Here is a 17,378-nt window from a genome sequence, read left to right as displayed (position 1 = left end):
AGAAAAAAAATATTTTCACTTTCTAAGTTAAAAAATATTTGAATCTATTTCTTGAAGACAATGTAAGTAGCTTCCAACCATACTGAATATTTGGCCTAGAAGGGTTTTCTCCTTCATTTCTTTACTTGTTACAGACTCTCTGAAATAGACAAGACCATGGCAGTCATACACTGTGTACAATACAGGAATATGCTTCTAAGATCTCTGGCAGGTGTTCATACAGCCTCTACTTAACTGTTTCTAGCAATGGGAAGTTCATTATCTTTAAAAGAAGTTTGTCCCATTTTTAACACTTTTGAGTACAAATTGTTAGTTTTTTCTTATATTAAGGCAATATTTGTTTCCCATTCACCTACCAATTCTGACACTGCCCACTGGAGCAGAATTACATAGTTCCTAATGAATTTATAAAGGCAAGGATAGAACCATTCATTCCATCTCATTTAAAAATTAATCATAATGACAACAGCTATAATTTACAGTCATTAAAAATCCCCATGTTTCTCAAAATTGATACTGGAGCAAATGATTTTACGGCCTTTCTAGTAAACTATATTGTTTCAGACTTGTAGTTTTAGCCCATAGCAACAAATGTCTTTATTTTAGTTCTAGAAAAAAAAAGCAACATGACTGTACTGTTGGTGGGAATGCAAGCTGGTGCAGCCACTATGGAAAACAGTATGGAGGTTCCTCAAAAAATTAAAAATAGATCATATAATCCAGCAATTCCATTTCTGGGTATTTATCTGAAGGAAATGAAACACCAATTTGAAAAGATATGTGTACCTCTATGTTCATTGCAACATTATTTATAATAGCCAAGATACGGAAGCAACCTAAGTGTCCATCAATAGATGAATGAACAAAAAAGATGTGGTATATAGTATATACAATGGAATATTACTCAACCATAAAAAAACAATGAAATTTTGCCATTTGCAGCAACATGGATGGACCTAGAGGTATCATACTAAGTGAAATAAGTCAGATGTATAAAGACAGATACCATATGACTTAGCTTATATGTGGAATCCAAAAACAACACAAAGGAACAAACAAAACAAAACAGAAACAGATTCATAGATATAAAAAACAATCTGGTGGTTGCCAGAGGGAAAGGGGTGGGGAATGGGCAAAATAAGGGAAGAGGATTAAAAGGTATAAACTTCCAGTTATAAAACAAACGAAAAACAAGGATGCAACGTGCAACACAGGGACTAGTTAATAACATTGTAACAACTTTGTATGGTGACAGATGGTAGCTAGATTTATCATGGTGATCATTTCATAACGTATATAAATGTTGAATCACTATGTTGTGCACCTAAAACTAATATAATAGTGTATGTCAACTATACTTCAATTTAAAAAAAAAAAGAAGTAATACGAGGCATTTGAAGATAAAGGACAAAACTTTGACCCTCAACTGTGGCCTCTCAATTAGTAAGAAATGATTTTTTTGGTTACATATCTTGATGTAGAACCAGAAATTGAGCCTATAGGACACTTCAAAGGATGAATTAAACTTTAAAAGGCAATAAGTAAAAAATGAAGGTGGGGAAATTGGAGGGGGAGACGAACCACAAGAGACTATGGACTCTGAGAAACAAACTGAGGGTTCTAGAGGGTTCTAGAGGGGGATGGGTTAGCCTGGTGATGGGTATTAAAGAAGGCACGTATTGAATGGAGCACTGGGTGTTATACGCAAACAATGTATCATGGAACGCTACATCAAAAACTAATGATGTAATGTATGGTGATTAACATAACATAACAAAATTAAAAAAATAAAAATAAAAGATATAGACAAAAGGTAAACTTTTTTATGGGACATTACAGAAAAGCCCTAAATTTCTGTTCCTAAATTCATTGATCTATGGACTGAAAAAACACAGCTATTTTATAGACTGAGCCATGTAAAACTCTGAGCTCATCTAAGAAAGGGGACAAAGCAGATGCCCAGTGTGTGTTATTATTTTTTTGCTGTGCTGATGATTACTTTCCATTTCATAAGAGGAAATAGACCTGTGTTGAGTTTCATGGCTATTGATAGTCGCCAAGAATGGAATATGTGATATATACGGTGTTTTCTGCCTTCCCAAGACTAAGGGTGGTGTCTTCCTACAGAATGAAGATTACATTAGAGATGCATGAAATAGAAATGCTAAAGAGGTCCTGGAATTGCAAACCCTAACCTCTCCATCTTCAACCCATAAGCATGAATTTTGAAATTAGTTTTTTCTGAGTTAGCCAAGTTTGAAGGTTTTTGGAACCACCTTTACCACCCCACCTTTAAACATAAAATTATTATTCTATACTATACAACAAAAAAAATCCCAATTATGTCCCATTAAGAAATGTATAGTTTTGACAAAGAGCAACCATTACCTATGGTGAACAACAGGGATACCTCAAAGTAGGCCAAGCCACCTTCTCCTTCCCACCTCAAGAGAAAAACCAGTGTATCAGCTCCTCTTAACTGGCTGACCCCTTCAACCTCTTGAAATATCCACTTAGCAAAAAGTATGTAGAAGTCCTTTGTGGATTACAAAGAACCATGTAAACCCATTTGTGTCCTTCCTCTAATTTATAGTCCCAGGAAAAGATTATAAAAACAAAAAACATTGTTTACATTGCCCGGGGGACTGGCCAAGTCTCAGCTTGCCAGGGCCTGGCTGGCAAGCAGAACCAGAGAGTCTTCAGCTCTAGTGGCAATGGCAAGTGAAAGCACTACTGAGGCTTCAGTTGGGGCCAGCTGCCTGGTCCCTCCCAAACCCCTCAACCATGAGGTTGGGTTTGCCCCTAAGTAAGAAAGCAGAACCCACCCAAAGAGACCACAAATGAACCCTCACTGAGTTACTACTCCCAGCTGCCCTAAGAATGACAATAAACCTGCCTTACAGGGAGGAAGCATCCCCTGGCTCCTGTGCCAAACATCAGGAAAACATTTGGGTTTGTGGAGGATGCCATGAACGGTTGGCCCTTCAAGCAGCAAGGCAGCCAAACTAGTTTGGTAGCAGGCCATTACTATGGATCTGATCTTCCCTAACTAGAGAGTTCAAAATATACATGGGGATTTTGACTTTCAAAATGCCATTCTGAAGAATGGTGCCATTATTACACAAACATAAGACTTTTTATTTAGAATATAACTGTCTTCTGTGTCGGCAATAAAGATTGAATATATGCCAGATTGATTAGTTGGATTCTTCAGGATCCGTGGTTCATACATTTTCCTCCAGGAAAGCTGGATATCAGTGCAGAAGACCAGGCTCCCACCTCCCAAAGGAAGTACGGGAGATGAGAGAAAGCCAAGATTCAGTCCCCCCCTGCCTTTGTCTGAGCCAGAGCAGTTTCACTTTTGTCTGCTTTATCTATTGGTATATAGGCAAGATTTGGTTTAACAGAAGTTCTACTTTAACAAAAAGCTTACAAGGAACTCAGGTACATTTTAAGTTCCTGAGTGGCAAGTTCACATAAGCTTGTTTTGTCCTCTCTTTTAATTCTAGAGCCAGGACAAGTGTGTCCAAAAAAAAAAAAACTAAACGAAAACCTATTTGCCAAGTAACGAGGTCTAATTTGCAAATATCAAAAGAAATTTGATTCATGATGTGCCATCTGGGCAATTAGAATCACATGAAAGATGGACATTTAGTTCATTCTGTCTCAGTGTAGTAATTCTATAAGAAACAGAATTGATTGTTCTGGTCTCTCCAGGGTGATAGGAGAGGAAGCCCCACCACACTAGTACTGTTATCAATTCTAAACTCCAAGGCTTCTGGATGCACTTAATACTAAAGTTGTTTCTTCACAGACTACATAAGATCCTGGAAAAGGGTACTCAGAGAAAGTAAGCCAACATTTATTTAGGATCTGCTCTATATCAGGTGATGTTCTAAGCACGTTTCATACATTATCTCATGTAATCCTCAAAGAATCCTTGTAACAAAGATACTATCAAACCTACTTTACAAATGGATAAACTGGGCCCAGGAGGCTTAAATAACTTGTCCATAGTTACACAACAGGTCTCCTGGGCTCTCTGAGGCACTTGAACTCTGCAGGGAATAGATCTGAGTTTAAATCCTGATTCAACCCCTTACTGCATGAATGACTTGAAGCAAGTCATTCCCCACTCCGAGTCTCAGTTTCCACATCAGTAAAATGAGGAGCCCTTTCCAGACTTAAAACCCCTTTGATACTCAACCTGATGTTACAATGGAAGCAGTTAAGCAAAAGAGCAAACACTTGAGCCACCCTGCACATAAAAACTATGCAGATTTGCTAAAAAGATGAAGAAAATTTAAAACATAATCTTCTTTTAATTAATATTCTTAGCAGCCTTCAAACTAAGTGAATATATAAGGAAAGATTAGGTTTGTGCATAGACAAGATCCTTGACTACAGGTTTCTGAGAACTCGAGAATTAACACAAATAAAGTACATGGTGCATTGAGTTAGTGCTAAGGAGTCTGGGGCAGAGTCCAGAGACACACTGGAATCCAGAAGGATCTGTGAGGTCAGGAATTGTTGGGGAAGTTTCAGGAAGAGGTTGAGACATGTAGATTGGCCAGGTGTGGGGAGAGGAGAGGCTTCAGGGGCTGGGTGGAACTGTGAAGATAGCCGATTCCCCTCTAAAGCCAGGCCACTCTGTTTGATTTGCACAGACAAGCCCACGGGGTATGGCTCCAGCAGTCGGAGGGCACCTCAGACAGGCATCGTGGATGAGTGCTGCTTCCGGAGCTGTGATTTGAGGAGGCTAGAGATGTACTGTGCACCCCTCAAGCCTGCCAAGTCTGCCCGCTCAGTCCGTGCCCAGCGCCACACCGACATGCCCAAGGCTCAGAAGGTAAGCCCGCTGATGGGGAGGGATCCACCATCCTCAAGATACTGAGGATAACTGTGGGTAGGCCAAACAAATTATGCCCCACAATCTCCCGGCTTACAGGTCAAAAAAAGCAGCATTCTCACCTCAGATGTCCATCCCTTTGGTCACTCCACATTGCAGATTCTTTCCACTGCTCTGGACTATCTGATACCAGAAGACAATGGAGAACAGTCACTAAACATAAGCTTTGGTATCAGACAAAACTGAAGTCCTAGCTTCACCAGTCACTGGCTGAGAGCCCTTGGCCAAATAACATAACCTATCCAAACCTTAGTTTCATCAGTAAAATTGGGATAATAATACCTTCTACATCAAGTCATTTTAAGAATTGATAAATACACATGCAATTCTTTTCACATCCTGCACAAAGTAACTGTTGGACAAGTGTTAACATCTTTCATAATTGTAATTAATAACAAAGCATGTAACTTTTCAAGTCCTGGTATTCTGCAAAGTTGCAAAGAAAAAAAATATGCTAAAATGGGAACTATTTGAAATTCACATTCAATGGCAAACTTAATTAAAGAAAAAACCCATTAAACATAGAAATTTCTGTTTGGCTCTAAGAATACTTAGAAATTTCTAGTGATCAAAATCTGTAGGTGCCTTTTTCTATGACCTAGACTTCAAACAAACCTTAGAGTTACTATCTATGCCATCAAAAGTACATAAATCATCTGATGCATATTAGTCACTTGATAAGTTTTGTTGAATGAGTGAATAAATGAGTGAACAAATGAGAAGTGATTAAATTTTAGTCCTGAAGTAGAAAAAATGAGAACTGAAAAATAGGGGATAGGTGAAGGAGAAAAAAGAAAGTGAGGAAGGGTGGGTAAGGAGAGTAAAGCCCAAGTAGGTCTCCTTGGGGACACTGTTTAAAAAAACAAAAACAAAAAACAAAAAGAAAAAACTGTGGTTTTACTCTTTAGAGCCAAAACTAGCACTGTGCAGAAAGCATAAGAAGAGAAACCAAGAAGTCCACAGTGACACATGTGCTGCTTCCTGGTCCTACACTGCAGCTGAGCCTGGAGGAGGACCAGGGAGCTTAGTGGAGAGTGACCCCAGGGAGTCACCATGAATGATGGAAAGGGCTTGGGCATAATCTGGTGCACAGAGAACACAGTAGCCAGTGGGTAAGTCAGGGAGCAAACATCACGGAAGTAACTTAGGTGAATGTGGTTGAGAAGTGTACTTGAGGGGACAAAGGCAAGTTAATTCTTTCTCTTCCCAGGTGACCCAGTGCCTCGCAATTTCTAGCTGGGGAGGGGGTGGGGGTCAGAGATTAGTCCCAGAGTTCTAGAAGTTTGGGTCTTGTGACTGAGGCCTAGACATCCCTCTAGTACCAATGCTGTCTCCTGTACCACATGGAGCCCAGACATTCTGGGCTAACTCAAAGGCTCTGTCTTCTGGGACACACCAAGGGAACCACCTGTTCTCAATGCAATTATTTTGTGATGTTTACAGTATCATCCCCCATCTACCACCAAGAAAATGAAGTCTCAGAGGAGAAGGAAAGGTGGGCCAAAGAAACGCCCAGGAGGGGAACAGAAGGTGGGGACGGAAGCAAGTCAGCAGATGAAAGGAAAGAAGAAAAGAGCAGAGAAGGGAGACTGGAGCTAGAAACTGAATGCAGAGGCAAAAAAAAAAAAAGGAAACTGGAGGAGAGAAGGACTAAGCAGACAGAGGCAAGGACAATGAGAGAGAAGCAGACAGCGATAAAGAAAAGTGGGAAGTGCTATAGAGGAATGAAGAACAGTAGGCCTGGTGGAGCTAGATAATGCATGTGATGGAAGGAGAAGGAACCTGTTGTAGAATGTGGATAACAAACATGGAGAGAATGAAAAGAAAAATATAATGCCCAAAGAAGTCCAAAGAAAAACAGTGGCAAGAATGAAAAAAAGAACACAAATTATAAAAGAGGCAAATAAGACACTACGTTACCCCCCCCAAAAAACAATTAAATAAGAGTAAAAGAATTAAGATAAAAATCAAGGCTTTTATATGCATTTTAAAATTTTGTGTGAAGCCATTATAGAAGAATTGGCCATGTCAATATATGTCCAGAGTTAAATATTAGCCCAAAATTCTCAGCAAGACTGAATTGTGTCATAGAAGTTCCCAGATTTCCTTTCCTGCAGTGTCATGGAGGCTAGGTTTCTTAGTCAAGTCCAGGTTCAGGCCAAAGGGCACTGAGTATTTGCCTAAAGGCCTGTGAGGCCGGTGAGATAACCTACAAGAGGAGGTCACTGAACCTTTCCTTTTTTTTTTTTTTTTTTTTTTTTTGCACTTTGGAATCAGATATAAAAGATGTATTAGTTGTATTGGTCTGCTTGGGCTGCCATAACAATGTACCACAGACTGGGTGGCTTAAGCAACAGATATTTTCACACATTTGTGGAAGCTTGAAGTTCAGATAAAGGTGTTGACCTCATTTTAACTCAATTACCTCGGTAAAAACCCTATCTCCAAATAGGACACATTTTAGGTACTGAGAGTCAGGACTTTAACATATGAATGGCCAAGGAGAGACACAATTCAGCCCATAACAGAAGACTTCTGATGTCTGATTACTGCCTTCTAATCCTATCTCTTGTAAAGCTCTGTGTATGTGTCTATCTCTGTCTCACACACACACACACACACACACACACGCACATACACAAATCAAGTTTTTCAGATATGAAATCCTGTGAGTTTCTGTTCCATGGAAACACTAGGACAAAAAGCCTCTGAAGTTGATTGGTTCAATCCCTTCATTTTAAAGAAAAGAATACTGAGATCCATAAAAGGGTAAAGGCATGCTTGCGTTCTAAGCTGCCCTCCTTCTGGCCAGCAGAGAAGAGCACATAATCAACATGGACTAAGAAAGAATTCTGAAAGGAAAAGATGGGGCAGAAATAGACAGCACATGAAATCTTCCATTAACTTAATAGTTTTCCACCAGAAGGAAGGGCATGAACGAGAGCAAGGGGCTGGATTTCCCTGAAGATAAAAAAAGCTAAGTAGAATCACAGAATTTAGGTCTTGTAAATCTTCTCCTTCAGCTTCTTTGATTTAATTAGTAGGCTTAGCGTCTTCATAGATATAAAACAAAAAGTCTCAAGATCATCCAAATTGTGAATTATAAGAGCTGAGAGAGGGTGTAGGAGAGAAGTGGTCAGCCAAGCAAATGATGACACTTGGGGTAAGAAGATGACTAAACCAAGAAGTGAAGTATTTCATCCAAGTAACCTACTTTGAAGATGTCATGGTATAAAGGAACCTCCTTTCCACCTGGTCCTTCATGCCCCTGCTGTTTCTACTTCAGGATCATCCTTCCTCTATGGTGCAGTGAAAACCCAGGATATATAATAAATATAACATAACAAAACATATAAGGCCACGCCCAAGGCTCAATCCAGGAGGTAAAGGTCCAGTCAGAAACATGTCAAGCCCCAGATGGGAGCTAAGCCACTTCTGCTGTGGTTACAAAAGCCTGGCCTATCTGAATAGACAAGGGTAGGCTGGTGCCTAAGCCCATCTAGCCAGCCACCTTATTCAGGAGATGCTGAGTTCTTCTACTAAGACATCCATGCTTTGAGACCAGCCTCAGGCATAAGCAATGTTAATTGTGACCACCACCTGAGAGTAGCCTGCAAATACAGATGGTTCTTCAAGTTCCACAGAAGAATTAATAATTCATGTCCTATGGAAAGGTTCCTTAGAGAATTATCTCTTCCCTATTTATTGTTGACGGTGTAAATGTCAATTATGACTCAAAGCTTTGGATAAACTATAATAATACTCTATGATAAGCTTCATTCAAAAGAAGTGAGGCAAAGACTCAGTGACCTAAGGAACTCAGTGACCTAAGAGCCGTTCCAACCCAAAGAACCCCAGTTCTATGAATAATTCCAACTTAAGTGGAAGCTCAGCTCTCCCATGGAACCGTTAACTTTTATTTCAAGGTCACAGAATGAACTTTCAGAAAACCACCATTTTTCTCAACCAGTTAAAATCAAATGTAATATGTGTTTTCATTTCTTGGTGCCTGAGGAAAATTTAATTGTAGCATGAACTCCAGCTCTTACTAGTTTTAAGTAAAATTGCCAAAATAAATAGAAATGTGGGATATTTCCGGGCTCACACAGCTTCCGGGACATTTCAGTTTCTAGGGCTGCCGATTCAGTGCCTTTCACAAGCATTTGATCTTCTTTCAAACATCTCTTGAAAACAAACAAAACCTCATACAGCTTCGAATGTGCGTGCTGTTAGGATGTAAGGGTGGAAAAAAGGCAAAAAAAGAAGTCCGCCAAGAGCCCCTCCTCCCTCCCTTCACCCCTTGACCACCTCCCACCAAACACCAACAGGAAATTATGTTTTCTTAAGTAATACATTTTGCAATTTCTCAAGTCCATTAGCATCTATGGGGGAAAGATGAGGTCTATTCTCTTTACTTGTCTATGTGAAGGGAATAAGGCTTTTTCACTATTTAATAGGTAGCAGGGAGCTGACTTTTAATCCAAGGGCAAAGTTGATAGTTTGAAGTTAAAGTGGATGGCTTTGGTAGCAATAAGAAGATAAATTGTTTTAGACAAACCAGAATGCTCTTTTATGAGGTTAGGGATTTGGGGTGACTTGTTTTCTAAAATTATAGGTAAATATAATTTCTTGGCTTTTCTTTCAGTGAAGAATTCCTCAGGTTATATGCTCATCAAAATGATTAAAAGTCCAGCTACTAATTGCTATAAAAATCAGTGACAGTGATTTATTGACCTAAGCAAGACAAGCCCACATTTAAAGAAGGAGCAGGTGAGGTTAGCAAATGTTCTTCAGTGGTCACTAAACTTCCAGGTCAAAATCAGCTTTTCCATCCTCAGGGTGCTAACTGATATCAGAGCACTTTTCCCTGATGTCCACATGTTTGGGGTTCATCTTTGATGGGACTCTTTTTTTTTTTTTTTTTTTTTTTTTAAAGATTTTATTTATTTATTTGAGACAGAGAATGAGATAGAGCATGAGAGGGTCGGAGGGAGAAGCAGACTCCCTGCCGAGCAGGGAGCCCGATGTGGGACTCGATCCCGGGACTCCAGGATCATGACCTGAGCCGAAGGCAGTCGCTTAACCAACTGAGCCACCCAGGCGCCCCTTTGATGGGACTCTTTAATGCCTTTAGTGCTACCTCACTTTTATCCAGCAACCAAAAGAGATTATTTAGAAATACTAACTTATGTTTAAACTCAAAAAGAGAGAAAAAGAAATAGAGAATGGCAGGGAAATTATGCGAGATGTGGACAATGGACCTGTGAGTCCGTAACTGGTACTTCTAGCGAGCAGCCAGGAAAGTTCTCACCATATACTATAAGCTCAATTACAGATCTGATGGGCTACTGCTAGATAAGTAACAAGAGCTAGAAAACATTTTGGAAAATTCCTATCTTTATTTTATTAGCTAATGTTCAGGAAATGAACTCTTTTGAAAAGTGGAAGTTTGGGGGCACCTGGGTGGCTCAGTCAGTTAAGCGTCTGCCTTCAGCTCGGGTCATGGTCCCACGGTCCTGGGATCGAGCCCCGCATCAGGCTCTCTGCTCAGTGGGAAACCTGCTTCTCTCTCTCCCTCTCCCACTCCCCTTGCTTGTGTTCCTACTCTCGCTGTCTGTCAAATAAATAAATAAAATCTTAAAAAAAAAAAAAAGAAAAGTGGTAGTTTGATAGAAATAAGAATGCATCCAACTAATTTTAATTCTAAAGGTTCTTGCTGGTAATTTACAATCTGTAATTAACTACAGAAAATAGTTTTGAGGAGAAAGGGATTCTTTTCTCTACTTTCTGTGTGTGTGTGTGTGTGTGTTTACATAGTTTTGTGTTCTAGCATTGTTGCAACCACTAGGGATTTGGGGTGAATCACTTTCCAAAATTATAGGTAAATACAGTTTCTTGGCTTTTCTTTCAGTGAAGGCAAATTCTTATGTGAAAACTAATCATCATTCAGGAGAAATCACATTATTCCTTTGTCTTCTCAAAGGCCCAGGTTTAGTGCTAAATTAAATATTATTCAGGAAATAAAGGCAACATTATTGAAGAGGGAGAAAGAGGTTGGTTTTCTTTCTATTATATCTTCTAAGGATCCATGGATTTCAACTACTTCCAATCTGATCTACAGAGAGAAAGAATGGCTCTGTATATCAGAAAACAGAAACTTTCACATAGAACCAATTTGCAACTTTAGAAACTTTCAGGACTAATTCTTGACCCAGCATAATCATAGTTCAGTTCATCCAGCCTGTCTTCATTCCAGCATCCCCTGCTCTTACTTCTATTAGAGATTGGGGTTATTGGCAAAAACTATCCAATGCCTTTTCCACCACTTTCCCCTTCCATAACTGTAAACCTCTAACTTCCTCAGTTCACTCTGGCATATATACACTTTTGTTCCCATTGGATCATACAAAGGTACATACATTTATTTGAGTAGGTGTGTATTACTGTCGCTCTGGAAAGAAGGAGGCAATAGTTTATACCATCCTCTCTGGCTTCTCTAACTAGTAGGGTGAGAATTTCTATAGGAAGGTGGGATGTTAAGAGCAAGACCTATGAAACACTGAGCATGATGGCAGTTCTTCTGTCTGGTAAAATAACCCCAAAGTTCCCACTGAGAGATCAAGAGATTATACATCAAACCCAAAACTGACCAAGTAGCCCAGTCTTCTAAGATGGGATTCTTATGCCAAATGTTTTTATAAAATTCTGTGTAAAATATATAAATGTTTATATGGGGCTTTCTGTCTGGCCAGCTCCAGGAGGTCAAGTAATCAAAGACCAATCATACCTGCCATCTGTGAAAATATGATGTGCTCTTTTCACAGCTATAAATAACAATTATGGCAAGACAAAAATTCCAAATGATTAGATACAAGACCATGGCAGGTTGAGGGTTGGGTAAGGATTCCTAATCAGTTGACTGTTGTAGACTTGGGAATATGCAATATTTATGTCATGGTGTGTGGGTGGCATGCTTGAATAGTTCCATGAGGCACTGCAGGACTAGAAAATAAGGAAAGTATAAATGAATCAATAAATACATAGCATTATTACTGTTACTTTGTCAATATCGGTTGACTTAGGCCACTGTTGGATGCTCTGGTTTGTCTTTCTGTAAATAATGACATTTATTTCCTTCTTCAAATGAATATTAGGATAGAGGTAGAAGTGATTTTGGCACAGTGAAGCAATTCTGATTTCTAAAAACCGTATACATGCATGAATTGTTCTTGCGCCATTTTCTGTCTTGGAAAAGCTCTGCTGGCACCATGAGTGTTTACTTTTATAAGCTGAAAGGCTCCCATCAACCTCAAACAGATGCAAATCACTTTAACTTGTCATAGTGTTATTTTGTTCATCCTAAAAGTTCAGACAAGCCTTCCAAACTTCCAAAATTTCTCTCAATTCAGCGAGGAGGAAAATTTAGAACACAGTATTTGAGTGTTCTGCCCAGATGTGTCACACATACAAAGAATGAGTGGAGGAGGGCAACACCCTTTCCTACTGATCCTGTGAACTCATCACTATGGAGTTAAAATGACACCAAAAGCTACAGCTCTGGGCCACACATCTCCTCAGAACATGGCAATATAAATCACTTCATATACTACTTTAAGTACTCCAGCATAAGTTGTATGTCAGATGTATGGCATTTTGGAGGCTTGAGAAAAAAAATAATCAAATCCAGTTTTTAGGTAAAAATGTGCTGAATCTTTAGCCCATATCAGTGAAATTGTTAGAATGTGGTGTTTCACTTTTTAAAATACCACAACATTTGAACCTTCCAGCAATTCCAAAGTCAACTCCCTCTGGGAAAGATAGTATGCTTAAACTTTTTTTTTATTTAAAAATGTAACACAAACACAAACAGCTAACTAAACAAGCTGCCCATAAAATCAACAGTGTAAGCAATCTGAACCCTGAAGTGTTTTACAACATCCTTCAAGACTATTAAAGGCAACGTAAATACCTCTTTCCAACAAGGGAAAATACCCTTCAGCACTTTTTTTCCTTTTCTTTTTTTTTCCAGGCTTTTAAACAATTTTGGTAGTGATTTCTTACATCATAGACAGAAACATTTGAAATAGAGTCAGGTGGTATCCTTTGAAGAGTAAGAAAGTTGCTAAATCTGGATAATCCATGAATAATTATGGGACAAATATAAATTCCCTAAATCCCTAGGGATTCCTAGGGATGCACCAGTCTCTAGAAAAAAAGAGGTGTACATCTGGTATCCCAGCATTCCAGGGAGCTCTAAGCACTCAATAAGTAGATTCCCTTTCTCCCGCCAGGGAAAGGCAACACCCTCCTATGGGATGTGCTTTGACAACAGTAACTATAAAAAGGGCAGTGGGCAGTAAGAATAGCTGGTATTTATTAAACACACACCCAGTGGTAAGGATTATAGTGAATTATTTCAGTTAATCTTCACCATTAGATTATAGGCTAAATACTAAAATTATCCCCATTGTACAGATTTAAAAAGTTGGGCTGAGTATGGCTATATGTCTTGCCAAGGTCTTGCTCTAACAAGTGGCCAGACCAGAATCTAAACTGAAGAGGGACTCCAGTGTGTTAACCATGCACTGCACTCTCTTTTCTGCATTTTTCGTTGATACTTCTTGTACCACAACCCACCAATTGTAAGTTCCAAAACAGGAAGGGGCTCTGTGCTATTTGTCCCCATAGAGAGCACAGCAGGAAGTAGGAAGCCATGCAAGGGTTGCTATTTAAACTCTATACTACTACTTCTATAGAAAAATTAAAACAATTTAGCAAGCTTTTCCTGATTTGCTATGCTTGTTCGAAGCACCATGCATCTGGGGAGGATACAGAGGTGAAGGAAATATGTTACCTGTCCTCAAGGAGCTTACTTTTCAGTGGGGAAACAAACACAGACATATTTACTCTACAGCACATCAATGCTCTAACAAAGATAGAGGCAGAGTGGACTCTGATAGCACTGAAGCCTGAGCAGACTGATGTTGCTAATAAATGAGTTCACAAAATGGATCAAAATCAAGGGCCCTTGAAACAGTAGGCTCTCTCACACACAACTATGCCAGGTAAATGTGTAGGGGTGATCACCTGCACTCATAACAACATTATGAGGTGGGTGCTCTTACCCAACCCTTTCTTTTTACAGAAGAGGAAAGAGAGGAGAGAACAATGTAGTGATTCTCAAGGTCCCTTAATTCCTGTGTGGGGAGGTGGGATCCAAACCAGGTGTGTAAGCCCAGGTCTTTGGGGAAACAGATGAGACTGGGTTAAATGAGTAGGATTTTATTAGGGGAAATATCTGTGTGAAATGGGGCAGGGGGGGAGGAATCGGGAAGCCTGGGCAAGCCATCAGAACACAATGCAAGTCTGACCCCAAGTGAAGGAGAAGGGCCTGTGGAGAGAATGTTGGGTGGAAATGTCTTGGACTGCTGTACAGTCTAAGGAAACGTTCAGAAAAGCCACTGAGGAGTCCTTGAATCAAAAGTTTGCCAATAAAGGAATCTTGTGTTTCCCAGGAATGGGTCTACCTTGTATCCCCAACATACTCAGTCTTATCTTTGGGGAAGATGTCAGCTCTGGGCCATTCACCATTGCCAGAGAAAAGGGTCATATTGGAAAAAATGGCCATTCCTACCATAACCACAGAAAAGGTAGGATGAGGTAATTTCCAGGAAAAAAGGAAGAGGCTGAGCAGACTGACATTATGTCTAATCTATATACCTTTTACCTTGTTAAAGAGGCAACCATCCCACCAGGAGCACAAGTCTCTTGAAATGTGCACCTTTGTCCTTTGGTTTTAAAAAGTCACATCCCAAAGCACTGAGTAGACCGCATGACACTTACTCTCTTGGCTCCCAGAGATGAAAGGCTGACCCAACTCTCCTGGAATTTGAACTTGTGATTCCCTGAAGTAAAGAGATATCAAAGTTGATACTGAAACATCTAAATCATCCTCCACAATTTCATGTGTCTCCAGGCCAAACCAGCAAAATAGCTAGAGCACATCCTTTTCTACAGGTAAAGAGCTGATATCTGGGCGATCTTTCCAATTACCTGCTCCTCTGTTTCCCCCCTATTTTGCCCATTTTAGAAGGTCAATGCTGAGTTAGGACTTTATGCTATACAATAGGCTGCTGTCTACCGCCATATCACCCTGAATGCGTCCGATCTCGTCTGATATACAATAGGCTGCTAATATTCCATGCTGGACATTATTTTCCCAGCATTTCTTATAGGGTGCCAGGCTTTTCTTAGACTTTATGTCATACAATACTTACTTGTTTGGAGTTGTTGAGATGGAAACATAGTCTATTGAAAACATCACTGCTTCCTCTCTGAAATTTAAAGAGACTATTATCATCCTTCTTTTAGATACTGTTTCTCAGGCAAAATCTCATAAAGATAGGTGGGGCAAAAAGAAGGGCTTATGATATCCACAGGGTTAGCTTTTGATAAATGAATACTGTGCTACTAAATTCCTATCAATAATAATATAAATGGGGCCCAGCTCACTCTCATGGTAAGGGACGGTACCCCTCCGTAGTTTAGAGTCTTGCCTTACCCTCTAAACAAGCATATACCACCATCTGGGATCATGGGCAGCTTATAACATTGTCAATTATTATTATTGGAAAGATATTTGGATCTTGAAACATGCAAAAATGTTTTATCTTTTGGGGAAGTAATATGGTAGAATGGCTAACTGGTGAGCTCCAGAATCAGAGGAAACTGGTTGTTTTGCTTTTCTAAGCTTCAGATTCCTTAAAGGTAAAATGAACAAGACATATTATCCATCCCCAAGAGAACTAGGAAAATTAAATAAGAAAAATATGTGCAATTAACATATATAATGTAGTGCCCAGCCCTGAGCGAGAAAAGTATCTTATTAAAATAATAAATTGTCTAATTATTAGTCCTAGGTCTATCAGTTTGTTTTTTATGTGACCTCAAGCAAGTCACCAAATCTTAGCAAGCCTTGGGTTATAAATAAGACTGATGCAAATAATATCACCTTACTGGAGATTACCATGTAAACTATAAAGTGTCTGCAAATGTTAATCAAGGTTATTGTTACTGCCATTGTTATTAGCTCTCAGTGATCTTTTCAATCAAAAAGTTTGTGGATTGCTTTCCTTTGTAAAGCCAGGAGCTAGGATAAGAGCCAAGAGACAATGGGAGAATGTGAATGTCATGTAATACTTCAGGGCATTTTCCAGCTTCCTAAATATCTGTGTATGGTACACAATGTGTTCTAATATATATCACAAATTAAGATGTTCTGAAACTTATTCCCTGATGAGTTGGTTAACATTTCCCTCGAAGTGATAAATTTCCTCAACCAACCTGAGTGAGCTAAAGGGCCAACATTTTTTTTTTTTCAATAATCTTACCTTCCCTGGTGTCAATAGGAAACAATATTTACTCACTACTGTTTTCCTTTCAAAAATCTGTCTAGTTGCGTACTAGAAACAGTGTCAGCTGGTTTGTTTGTCTTGGACAAGCTGTTGAAGTGAAAAGTTTTTGCTTGGCTGAATGTGGGACAATTTCATAACCCTTCAAGAAGTGCATTGAAGGTGGGTGCCAGTTCCGGCTGCTTCTAACATGCCTCCACTTGCTGCCCATTGTCAAGGGTGGCCAATGTAATTAAATTAAGACAATAAGCAAAGCAACAGATGCGACTGAGACCAAATCCCTGAGTGCTTTTGTTTTGTCACTGTCATTGTCTGCAACAAAGAAGTCACATGTGAGAGCCTGGGAAGGGAGCCAAATGCAAACCAGACAACATCCCAGCTGGTTTTGAATGGCCTCCACCTTACGCGTGTGTGCATGGGAACCATGCTACTTGGAGCAGTGTCTGCTCTACTCAAGTTAGTTTCTGCCCGTGGCTTTGCTGCAAGGCTGAAACAGAAGAAATAGGCCAGAGGATCCCTGTGCTCAGATTGACAGTTTACACTTCTGCTTTGAGAGAAAAGAAGAATCTCTCTGTTGGGGAAAAGGATAAGATCCATATGGTTGACCAATCTAACCTCAATCCTTTTTGTTACAGCTCTTCATGAATTTGAAGAGGGACAGACATATACAAGATACCTGAATTTTTTCTTCTGTAAATCTGGGATTAATTTGGCTTGAGAGAAAGACTGGAGATTAAACACCTCATCTTTTAATTTGTTACTATTTCATTCTTGAGCATTTTTCCTAGTGTGCTCATTATCCAGATTCTTAAAATCTTTTTCTAAGCTGGTATGCCTCTTAAAGAGAAAACAAGGCAAACTCAAATTAGCATATTTTTAGATCTGTTATTTAATTTGATTAGTAGTTTGGTAGAGAAGTGGTATCCTTAATAATGGCCATGTGGGGGTTTTGATGAAGCACATACCATCTGCAGGGTTCATTGCATACTAAACAGAAATGTTTCAAGGAGTTTGGGACAATAGTGATCCAACTCTGTAGCCCCATTTGTTTTTCTTCC

At 39.4% G+C, this 17,378-nt stretch overlaps 1 protein-coding gene across 5 annotated transcripts in view; it reads left to right on the top strand.

Moving 5' to 3' along the window:
- IGF1 (insulin like growth factor 1) overlaps positions 1-17,378 on the top strand; it is a 73,691-nt gene that overhangs the window by 47,851 nt on the left and 8,462 nt on the right. For 2 of the 5 annotated variants that reach the window (XM_081822300.1, XM_031025915.2), the window contains exons 3-4: positions 4,668-4,849; positions 6,353-7,167. In XM_081822300.1, coding sequence (XP_081678426.1) covers positions 4,668-4,849; positions 6,353-6,508 — 338 coding nt within the window. In that variant the 3' untranslated portion in view covers positions 6,509-7,167. Of the gene's footprint in view, positions 1-4,667; positions 4,850-6,352; positions 7,168-17,378 lie in introns of those variants that run through there. The other 3 variants (XM_006731307.3, XM_006731308.3, XM_031025916.2) reach the window with 2 other exon arrangements.

Source organism: Leptonychotes weddellii, chromosome 5, assembly GCF_054177405.1.
Source record: "Leptonychotes weddellii isolate Sample4059 chromosome 5, ASM5417740v2, whole genome shotgun sequence".
Classification (NCBI taxonomy): domain Eukaryota; kingdom Metazoa; phylum Chordata; class Mammalia; order Carnivora; family Phocidae; genus Leptonychotes; species Leptonychotes weddellii.
The sequence above is the reverse complement of the archived record's forward strand: the minus strand, read 5'-3'. Positions and strand labels throughout refer to the sequence as shown.